Consider the following 12,177-nt stretch of genomic DNA (forward strand, 5'->3'; position numbering starts at 1 on the left):
TCTTTAGAATTAGATTATTTGTTTCCAATTAAATTGTAATATATGTTTATGTTGTCCTTTATTTGATGTAATTTTTATTGCATTGTGGTTTGAAGAGTGTGTATTTGATTTTTCTGCATTTTTGTGTGCTAATACATAGTCAATTTTTGTGAAGGTGCCATATACATCTGAGAAAAATATATACCCCTCTCTGTTCCCATTCAGTTTTCTCCAGAGGTCTATCATATCTAACTTTTCTAAGATTCTATTCATCTCCTTAACTTCTTTCTTATTTATTTTGTGGTTAGATTTATCTAGCTCTGAGAAAGGAAAGTTGAGATCCCCTGCTAGTATAGTTTTCCTGTCTATTTCCTCCTATAATTCATTTAACTTTTCCTTTAAGAATTAGGATGCTATGCTATTTGGTGCATATATGTTTAGTATTGATTATGCTTCATGTCTATGATTTCTTTTAGCAAGATGTAGTTCCCCTACCTATCCCTTTTAATTAGATCTATTTTTGCTTTTGCTTTGTCTGAAATAATGATTGCTACCTCTGCATTTTTTACTTCAGCTGAGCATAACACATTCCGTTCCAGTCTCTTTTTAAATTCTCTGTATGCCTCTCTGTTTCAACTGTGCTTCTTGTAAACAACATATTGTTGGATTCTGGTTTTCATTCTGCTCTCCACTTCCTTTTTATGGGTGCATCTATCCTATTTACATTCACAATCATGATTACTAACTCTGTATTTCCCTCTGTCCTATTTTCTTCTGTTTATAGTTTTCTCTCTCTTTTTATGCTATTTCTCCTCAGAAGTCTGCTTTGCTTCTGACCACTGGCTTCTTTAATCTGCCCTTCTGTTTATCACCTCCACCCATTTTTCTTATCCCCTTTCCTTCCTACTCCTCTGTTATGTAAGATATATTTCTACTATCAATTGAGTATATATATATATATATATACATATATATGTATATGTATATTTATATTATGTGTGTACACACAAACATACACACAGACATTTTACCTCTCTGAATCAATTTAGAAGTGAGTGTAGTTCAATAATTTCCTGCACTGTGTCCCACTATTTCCCCCTTCACTGTAAAAACTCTTCCTTGCATGCCTCTTTTACATGAGATAATTTCCCCCCATTTCCTGTATCTTCCCTCTTCTTTCAGATAATCCCTCTTTCTTGCCTATCCATTTTTTTCACATCATTCCAACATAACTGATTCCCTCCCACACTCTTTCCAGGAAGAATCCTCCTATAACTACACTAATAATTATAAAGTTCTTAGAATATACATGTATCTTCTTCCTATATAGAAAGGTAAACAGTTTAACTTTGTTGAATCTTATGACTTCTCCTTCATGTTTACCTTTTCATGTTTTTCTTGAGTCTTGCATTTGAAAGTCACATTTTCTATTCAACTCTGATCTTTTCCTCAGGAATGCTCAAAAGGCATTTTAAATTTAATTTCATTAAATACACTTTTTTCCCTTGAAATATTATATTCAGTTTTGCTGGGTAGTCTATTCTTGGTTGTAGTCATCCCAGCTCTTTTGCCTTCCAGAATATCATGTTCTAAGCCCTCTGCTCCTTTAATGTAGTAGCTACTTAATCTTGTGTGATCCTGACCGTAGTTCCACATGATTTGGATGGTTTCTTTTTGGCTGCTTGAAGTATTTTCTTTTTAACCTGGAAATTTTGGGATTTGGCTATAATATTACTCAGAGTTTTCATTTTGGGGTTTCCTTCAGGTGATAATTGGTAGATTCTTTCAATTTCTTGAAATATGTCTAGTCTCTTTCTTTGATCATGGTTTTCAGGTAATCCAGTAATTCTTAAATCATCTTTCCTTGATCTGTTTTCCAGGTCTGTTCAGGTCATTATTTTTTGATGAGATATTCCACATTTTATTCTATTTTTTCATTCTTTTGACTGTTTTATTCTTTCTTGATGTCTCATGGAGTTATTAGTTTCCACTGCTCCAATTCTAATTTTTAAAGAATTCTTTTCTTTTTTTTTAAATGGCACTTTTAAAAAAAACATTTGATTTTAACACTTTGAATTCCAGATTATTCCCCTTCCTCCCTCATCACCCACCCTTACTGGGAAGATAATCAGTTAAATATAGGTTGTACATGTGTAGCTATGCAAAACATTTCCATAGTGGATATATTGGGAAAGATTGACTATATTTCCCTCTATCCTATCCTGCCCCCAACTTGTTCTATTCTCTACTTTGACCCTGTCCCTTTTCAAAAGTGTGTGTTTCTAACTACCCTCCCCCACAACTGCCCTCCCCTCCATCATCCTCTCTCTCATCCCCTTCCCCCCTACTTTCCTGTAGGGTGAGCTACCCTATTTAGTATGTATGTCATTCTGTTCCTAAACCAAATTCAATGAGAGTAAGGTTGACTTGTTCCCTTTTGCCTTCTTGTTCTTCCCCTGAATTGTAACAGTTTTCCATTACCTCTTCTATATGGGATAATTTACCCCATTCTGTCTCTCCCCATCTCCTCTCATTATATTCCTCTCTCACCTCTCAATTTTACCTTTTAAGTATCTTCCCATCCTATTCAATTGATCCTGTGCCCTCTGTCTATGTATACTTGTATACCTTCTATATAGACATATATGTGTATGTATACATGCATATATATATATATATATGTACTGAGAAAAGTTACATAAGTTACAATTATCATTTTTTCCATGTAGGAATGTAAATAGTTCAACTTTGATAAGTTCCTTATGATTTCTTTTCCCTGTTTACCTTCTCATGCTTCTCTTGCTTCTTGTATCTGAATGTCAAATTTTCTATTCAAATCTGTTTTTTTTTTCATCAAGAAAGCTTGAAAGTTCTCTATTTCATTGAATGACCATATTTTCCCCTAAAACATGATACTCAGTTTTGCTGGGTAGGTGACTTTGGTTTTAATCTCAGCTCCTATGACCTCCAGAATATCATATTCCAAGACCTTCGATCCCTCAGTGTAGAAGCTGCCAGATCCTGTGTTATCCTGATTGTGTTTCCACAATATTCAAATTGTTTCTTCTTGGCTGCTTTATAATATTTTCTCCTTGATCTGGGAACCTGACTATAATATTCCTAGGAGTTTTCTTTTTTGGATCTTTTTCAAGAGGTGATCAGTGAATTCTTTCAACCTCTATTTTGCCCTGTGGTTCTAAAACATCAGGGCAATTTTCCTTGAGAATTTCTTGCAGGATGATTTCTAGGTTCTTTCTTTGATCATGGCTTTCAGGTAGTGCAATAATTTTTAAATTATCTCTCCTGGATCTTTTTTCCAGGTCATTGTTTTGTCCAATGAGATATTTCACATTGCCTTCTATTTTTTTTCATTTGTTTGGATGTGTTTAGTAGTATCTTGATTTCTCATAAATCATTAGCTTCCATTTGCTCCAATCTAATTCTGAAGGAACCATTCTCTTCAGTGAGCTTTTGAGATTCTTTTTCCATCTGGCAAATTTGGCTTTTTAAGGCATTCCTTTCCTCATCCACTTTTTGAGCCTCTTTTGCCATTTGAGTTAGTTTATTTTATAAGGTGTTATTTTCTTCAATCAGGCTGTTGACTCTCTTTTCATGATTTTCTTGCATCATTCTCATTTCTCTTCCCAATTTTTCCTCTACTTCTCTTATTTGGTTTTCAAAATCCTTCCTAAGCTCCTCTATGGCCTGTAACCAGTTCACATTTTTCTTAGAAGCTTTTGGTGCAGAAGTTCTGACTTCATTGTCTTCCTGCCATTCCATGCTTTGATCCTTTTTGTCCCAGCAAAAGGAATCTAAAGTCAGATTTCTGTGCTTGCTTTGCTTGCTCACATTGCCACTCAATTACTTGACTTTTGAGCTTTTTGCCACAGTAGAACTCTGCTTCCAGAGAGGAGAGCTTTGTCCCAAATCGCTGGTTTTTTCACAGCTGCCAGAGCTATTAGTTTGATGCCATCTCAGAAGCCTCCACAGGCTCTGGCTCACTGGTCACACACCCCAGGACCTCCCCCAGGAGAGTGATCCAACTCCAAGAAGGTTAAAGCAAGAGCGATTACCCCTCAGAATGGTTGGTTGTTCCCCCTACGACCTGCAGGCCAGGAGCTCTGAAGCAGCCACATGGTAATGGCTGCATGGCCAAAGTGCCTCAGCTGCTTCTCCCTCCAGGGGCAGAGGACATACCACATTCTTGGTCCCCCTGTTCTCAAAGTTCACACTGACCTTTTACTTTGCCTTTGGCATTTATGGGTTGATAATTCTCGAAACTGCCACAGCTGCTGATGATCCATTCTCCCAAAGTCCCTCCAGCCACAGCTGGTTGGGCCTGCCCTGAGGCTAAAACTGCAGGTTCATTTGGGCCTGGGCTCTGCTCCCAACACACTGTGATGAACCCTTCCTGCTAACTTGATGGGCTGCCTCCAGCAGATTTGTTTCTCTCTGTCATTTTGTGGGTTCTGTAGCTTTAAAGTTTGTTTAGAGTCATATTCTATAGATATTTGAGGTGGTTATGGAGAGAGCTAATAGAGTTTTCCTGCTTCTACACCACCATATTGACTCTGCCCCAAGAATAATTTTCTTTAGTGAGCGTCTGTACCACTTTTTCTATTTGGCCATTCTACTTTTTAAGGTGTTATTTTCATCAGTGAATTTTTGTATCTCTCTTTCCATTTGACTGATTCTGTTTTTTTAAGTTATTTTCTTCAGTATTTTCTTTGCTTCTTTTACCAAGCTGTTAATTGTTTTTACATAATTTTCTTTCTTTGCTTTCATTTCTTTACCTAAATTTTTCCCCTACCACTCTTGGTTTCTTTAAAAAAAAAAAAAAAACATTTTTTTAGCTCTTTCAGGAATTTTTATTGTATTTCTATTCAATTCAAATTTTTCTTTGAGGCTTTGCTTGTTGCTGTTTTGACCTCATTTTCTTCTGGTTTTGTTTCTTACTCTTCCTGTCACTACAGTAGTAGTTTTTTTGTGGTTAGGTTCCTTTTTTGTTGTTTGCTCATTTTTTCACCCTATTTCTTGATTTTGGACTTTATGCTAATGATAGGCTCTATTCTCAGCATGGTGGGAGTCAGGGGTACCTTCTAAAGCTTCAGACTTTTTTGCACTGCTCTTTTCAAAGCTAGTTCTAGGGGTTTGGAAGCTTTCAGTGCTTCTGAGGTAGTGTGATCTGGGGAGAGGTGTGGTAACTGCTCTCTTGGTCTATACTCTGATCCTTTATCACTTGGGATTATACTTGATACTACTCCTCAAGGTGCCACCTTCCTTGGGACCAGAAATGATACTGTTCCTCAGGATCTCTGATCCCTTGGGACCACAAGTGATTCTGTCCCTCAGGACTTACACTCTCCCTTGACCAAAAGTGTTCCTTTCTGCCCTTAAACTATGACCTAGAAATGGGTATAAACAATGAGGTTATTGAAGAGTTGTCCTCTGGGTTCCCACTCCCTTTTGACTGAACTCCTCTTTTCCCTTGAACTATGACTAGAAATATGTATAGTTAATGGAGTTGCCAAATAGCTTCTGGTCCTGTGTCCAGTGCTAGGATAGAGGTCCCTTGTAGTTTCTGACCAGATGCCAAGTCATCATCTCTGGGTTGAGAGCTCACAAAGCTGCTGCTGCTTCTGTCACTACTACCTAGTCCTACCACTGATATTTCTGGCATATACGTCTAATACCAGACAATCACCCTCTTTTTGTATAGCAGATAAGCACTTTGTGGCAGAGCATAGTGGAAAGGATATTGGATTTGGGGTTAGAAAAGCTTCTCTCAGAATCCATATCTTCCCGCAAAGTCCAATTCAGATGCTCTCTCCTTCATGAATCCCCCATAATTATTGCTTTGCTCTTTTCCTCCCCAAATTACCTTGTGTAACACTGCACTTGCTATATCCCACAAGTAGAATAAAGTCTCCTTGAGGGCAGGTACCATATCACATCTTTGTCACCTTACCTCTTGCTCTAGTGACTTGGACATATTAAAAAATAATTTGTATTGGAATTCACATTTGAATTTTCTCTCCCTCTCCAATTTGCTTAGCTGGTCCTTGACAATATCATAATTAATAGTTGATTCATTACCTTCTAACTGTTCAGGATGGGGGCAGGACGGTAAATAATATCTGACCCTTTACAACTGAGCTGCAGTCAGAGTCATAAGGAGGCCCCAACAATCCTGTTAACTGTGCTGAAGAAGTGTCATTCTGTTTATTTTCATAGAGTAGAATACCGTTAATCAAAAACCAATTCTTTCCTTTGAATTCTCCATTGTCTTTGAAACAGAGTAAAGCTTAGAAAGGACAATATTCCAGGTTGCCTCATAGTCACAGAAATGGAAAGCTGAGCAGGCCTTGATCCTTGTGTGAGATCTGACTTGACCAGAAGCAGTAAGCAAGAATTTATTATACAGGCCTTTTGAGGTGACCTTTGACATTCCCTGCTCTAGAAGACAGGAAAACAAAGGCTTTCTAAAGCTTTTCTTCTCCTTGGTGAATCAGTAGCAATCATCCTAGTCCTTAACTTCTCTGGTCTTCTGGTGGGCAAGGGAGATGGAAGTCATCTTTTTTCTCTCCTCCCCTTTCTTCTTCTCTTGGCTACGAGTTGAGATGTCTGTGTGACCTCATTTCAAAGTAGCCCAAACTGGGCCAAGGAGATGTCATCCAATTCCATTCCTCCTTTCAGAAATAAATTGTTTTTCATATCTTTAGGGTTATTGTTAAGAATTCTATTTTTATCATATGAGTCATTTTTGTTATAATTTTATTTATGTGCTGAACTAGAAATTAAGTAACCTTGGTATATTGGAAAAAGCATAAAGTCTAGAGTCAGGTGGCCTGGGTTTTGCTACTTATCACCTGTGTGATGTTGGACAGATTGTTTAATCTCTCAGGGACTCAATTCCCTCAAAATTACATGTTTGAACAAGTTGATTTATAAGATTCCTTCTATTTCTAAATCCTGTGATCCTTAATAGTCTAGTCTCTATTAAAAAATCTCTCTCTTGAATAAAACACCAAGTTTATTTTATTTATTTATTTTTATTTAGTTCAACCCATCAGGTGTTCTATTGGCCATCATATTAAGCACTAGACTTGGAATCAGGAAGATCTGGGTTCAAGTCCTACCTCAAATACTTATGTAGTTGTGTGACCTGGATAAGTCACTTTAACTTCTCTGTGCTTCAGTTTCCTCACCTGTAAAATAATGTGTTTTCAACAGCACTCATAGCTATTGGGATGGCCCAGTAAGGGTTACAAAGAGCCTTTGCTCAAAATACCCTCTCTCCTGGGCATGGGCCCTGACCCAGGGGATTCTGGAGATCTTTCTTTCACACATTCCTTTGGTCTCTGATATTGAACACCTAAGTTAAAATACAAATGGTGTCTAGGAAAGGTAACCCATGGATATGTGCTCAGAATACCTTAGCTAGTGGATTGTTGAGAACTCATTTCTACAAGGAAAGGGGCACAGAATAAATAGGTTTTGATTCAAAAGAAAGAGGCCTGAAGCACAGGCACATATGATATTTCCAGGAGGTTCTCTAAGAGCACTAGATCTCAATATTACATGGGAAAAAGGACCCTCAGAGGAGCACCGAGAACCAACGCGGGTGCCCAGCACCGCGTTTTCCTGCGTCTTTATAAGGCTTGGTCTTTCACAGAATCATGGGAGCTTAGAGTTTGAAGTCATAGGTGTCATCCAGGAAAATCTCATTCAATATATCTGAGAAAAACCCTGCATTTGAGAAAGTACCCACACCAGCCATGCTCATCTCTACCCTGGTTCCATGGCTCACTGCCCAGACTACATCTCTACCTCGCCCACAGAAGAACTTTCTCTTTCCCCTCCTCACCCCATTTCAGTTGGCTTATTTTCCAGTTGACTTTTAAATGTGTTGTCTTCCTCCATCAGAATGCAAGATCCTTGAGGTCAGGGACTGTTTTCTTTTTGTTGTATCTGTATTCTCAGCATTTAATACCATGCCTGGCATGAAGTGCTTAATAAATGCTTTATCTATCTCTGGAAGGAATTATAAACTCCCTGATTGGAGGTCTTCCTGCTTCTGCTTGGAAGCTTCCAGCAATGAGGAGCTCATTGTTTCATGATTAGGAGCCAAAGCAGTGTGCTTAGAGCCATATAGGGGTGTGAGCACATGCACACATTGTGTGTGCATATGTGTGTGTGTTTATCAATACGCACATATTGGTTGGTTCTTGTCCTTCGATCTCGAAAAGGACTCCAATGACATCACTATGTTGGGGTTAAGGTCCTGTGTGTCCAGCTGTGACCGATCAGACCAATGTGTGTTCAGGAGGCTCTGCCACAGGTCGGGTACAAACTGTCTAGGTTGGCATTTGGAGATGTCTCTAAATTTGCACATCTTGTCTTTCTTTTGAGCTACTGCAATTCTGCTTCACCCACAGAGCACAGTGCCTTCTCTGATGTGGGCACACCATACTGGCTGGCTCTTTGCCAGTGTTTTCCATGTCACACCTTCAATTTAAAATTCTTCTGAGAAACCTTGAGGGTATGCTTCTCTTGCTTCTTCTGAGCTCCATGTGAGCACTTGCCTCGTGCAAGTTCTCTGTAAAATAGTCTTTTAGGCAAATGTGTGTTTGGCATTTTAACAAGGTAGCCAGCCCATTGGAATTGTGTTCTTTTCAGTAGAGTTTTAAATGCTTGACAGTTTAGTTTGAGAAAGGACTGCATTGTCCCATACCTTATCTTGCCAGGTGATCTTCAGAATCTTCCAAAGACAAATCAAGTGAAAGCAATTCGGTTTCCTGGCATGGCACTCTGTTCAGGTTTCACAGGCATACAACACTGAGGTTAGCACAATGGCCCTATAGTTTGGTAGGTATTCGAATACCTCTTCTCTCCCACACTTCCTCAGTCACCCAAACACTGAGCTAGCTCTGGCAATACATGCATCAACCTCATCATCTATGTGTATATCCCTGGAAAATATACTGCCAAGGTAAATGAACGATCCACGGCATTCAAAGTTTCTCCATTTGTTATAACCTATGGATCCATGTATGGATGGTGTGGTGGTGGCTGATGGAGAATCTGTGTTTTCTTAGTGTTTTTAGGCCAAAATTAGCACAAGCATCAGAGAATCAATCTATACTTTGTTGAATCTCAGCCTCAGAGGCTACATCGCAGTGCACAATCATCTGTGAACAAAAAAACATGCACCAATTCTCCCTCCTCTTTAGTCTTGGCCTGTAGTTTTTTACTATCAGTGCAGTAGCTTCCCTTGATGCTGCTTTCATCTTCATTGGAGGTGTCTGACAACATAGCTGAAAACATCATGCGAAAAAGCCTGGGAGCAAGCACACAGCCTTGTTTCACTCCATTGGTCACTGGGAAAGTGTGAGAGCATCATTCATTATCTAGAACCTGTGTGAGCATGCCATCATGAAATCGATGTACAATACTGATGAACTTCTCCAGGCAACCGAATTATACATATATGTGTGTATGTATATATATTATATTTGTATAATATATATATATATATAATATGATCTCTCCCTGTTAGAAGCTAAAATGTTAAAAGCCAATGATCTACACACGCTGCCTATACTTTCCTTCTGTACATGAATGTCACTTAAGATAGTTTTCAATTAATTTTCTTTGCCTTTTGCGGGGGGGGGGGTATTTTGGATTTCTGTTTTTTATATTATCTCCCTTGGGGAGCTCAATGCAGACATCACAGGAAAAGGTTATCATCAGACAAAGGAAAGCAACCTTCAAGAACTCACCCAAACCTCTGGGAACTCTTCCCAAAGCAGCAGATGGGATTTGGTTTGAGGGGGCCAGAGGGTTGAATGAGGAAAGAGAGAGAGTTTTTTGGATCAATTTGGATCAATTGCTTGTGAATGATTCATTTGTTCAACAGATATTTATTAAATACCTACTTGTGCTGAGCTCTGTGCTAAGGGCTGGGAGAAGTACAAAATTTAAACATGACACCTCTTTTCTCACTGAACTTACAGTCTAAGTAAGGGGATATGATCTATGGACAGATAAATGTAATAAACATTACATAAGTACATTATCAAAATATAAAGCAAATGATACTATGATTTATATAAATGTATTCTATATACACTAACTGCAGTTTGGATTAGGACGTGCTAAGAGCATAGGAGAAGTATGCAAGGATTGAAGGTGCAATATTTTTCCAGGCTATGATGACATATTGGACCCAGGAGAGAACTTAGAGGTCATCAAATCCACCCTTCATATTTTTCAGATGAGGAAACTGAGTCCTAGAAAGGTAAAGTAACTTGCTCAAGATCATAGAGGAAGTAGGTAGAAGAGCCAGGGTTTGAACTCATATATTTTGTCTTTTAAGTCACAATCCCATTCTGCCTTAGACTCATAAAAATGAAAGAAGCCCTAGAAATTTAAAAGGACTGAGAAGAGGTTCCCTGTGATCTTTATAGTGATGTTGAGGATTGGGACTAACAATTGCTTCCCTTGGGTATCTTCTATCTCAAAACAGAGACATTCACAATCTGAGGAATGACCAGATCCAAAGCCTGTGGCAGAGGAAGGTTAGGTAAGCATTACTCTGTCTCATCCTTTACTCTGCTAAATCTCAGCTAGAAGAATGAAATGGGGGTGGGGAGCTGAGATGGCCTGGTGAATGCAAGCTGTCTCTTCTTGGAAACAGAGTCTACATTTTCTCACAGGGAGGGTGGAATTTCCTACAGCTAGTTTGCAGATAAGATCGATGGGATTCGTGTTGGCTGCTTCTGTAGCCTCAGGGCTGTGCCAAGAGGTTGTAAACATGCCATCCTCACGAATAGGTTTCTGCCTGTTTTCCCCCATGAGTTCCTCAAGGGGCTGGGTGAGCTCCAGCCAATGACCTTGCCTCCGTTTCTTGGCCATGGACTCCACTGGATGTATACCAGGAGCTTCGTCTCTTGTCCCTCTCTATTTTAACTGTGATACCCCCTTTCCTAACCATAGGGTTGAAATATTGGGAACAGGACTCTTCCAGCCACTCCTGCCTTGGAACACCTTCTTTTCTCTTGATCTGACATGTGTGCACTCAGGTAGCCCCAGAGGGCCATGTGTGGCCTGTCCTTCATATGTGGTCAAGGGCAGCCTATGTTTAAATCCTGGGATCCTGAGCAAACATTTCAGAAAGGCCCCTCCCAGTCTTTGTCAACAGCAAAGTAAACAAATATTCAAGGTGCAGAGGACAAGGTTATGTGATTGGCCCCCTTCTGTGTCACAGGACTTCTGCTTTTCACATTTTGGAATTAATATATGTCAAGTCAACAAACATTTATTAAGTGCTATGTGCCAGACATTATGCTGAATGCAGAGGATATAAATACAAGTTGAGAGAAAGTCCCTGAATTCAGGGTGTTTATATTCTAATGCTCTCCGAGGGGCCACCCCCCAGTAAACCTCTTAGCAGAGGGCATGAACCAGGTTTAGAGTCACTGATGGGCTTCAAGCCTGTTGGTGTGTTAGGGGGGGCGTCTACTCCAAGCATGTAAAGACTTCCTGCAGTGGAATAGGAAGATGGGAACAATTTATTCCAAGGCCATGAAGGTGGCTGAAACAGATGCTTGGGGCTTGGCCAGACATCAGAGATACCAAGGTCATCCACTGCATCCTGGAACATCACCACTCATTTTAACTTTTGTCTTACCAATGGACTTCTATGACTCTGGACAAGAGAGTGAGACTGACAATTTTGCATATGACTCTGTCTCACCTAAATCCAATTCACTGTCACCTGTGAGGTCATCGGTCCTCTTCAAAAATGAAGAATGAATAACACCAGCAACAATAACAACATTCTAGGAGGAGGGGATATCCTGTGGGACTGCTATTTTGGGGCGGTAGGTAGGGGAAGAACGGGGAGAAAATTTGTAACTCAAAATCTGGCGGAAATGAATGATGTAAATCAGAAGTTAATAAAGCATTAAAAATAAAAAAAACCAACATTCTAACGGGGAAAAAATAACCCACAAAAGGGAACTAAAAAGCAGAGGGTCAGGGAGAGAAGGTAGTCACTTAGGGGCATAGAGAAATCTGGAGTCAGGGATGGTGATGGAACAAGAGTGAAGGAGTGAGTAAGACTAGTGTGGCAACTTTCTCCAATGGAGGTTGCAGGAAGAGCTTACCAATAATAGTAAGGGGCTGCCAGGGCAG

General features: G+C 39.5%; 1 protein-coding gene across 1 annotated transcript in view; it reads left to right on the forward strand.

The window, feature by feature from the left end:
• Positions 1-10,525, forward strand: part of CWC27 (CWC27 spliceosome associated cyclophilin) — a 356,917-nt gene extending 346,392 nt beyond the window's left edge. Inside the window, exon 14 of the mRNA XM_069096408.1 lies at positions 10,508-10,525. Within this exon, the coding sequence (XP_068952509.1) occupies position 10,508 (1 nt within the window). The 3' untranslated portion in view covers positions 10,509-10,525. The remainder of the gene's footprint in view (positions 1-10,507) is intronic.
• The last annotated feature ends 1,652 nt before the right edge of the window (positions 10,526-12,177 follow it).

This window comes from Petaurus breviceps, unplaced genomic scaffold (genome assembly GCF_028583685.1).
Source record: "Petaurus breviceps papuanus isolate PSGF00001 unplaced genomic scaffold, PetGlider_PUasm1.0 229, whole genome shotgun sequence".
NCBI lineage: Eukaryota > Metazoa > Chordata > Mammalia > Diprotodontia > Petauridae > Petaurus > Petaurus breviceps.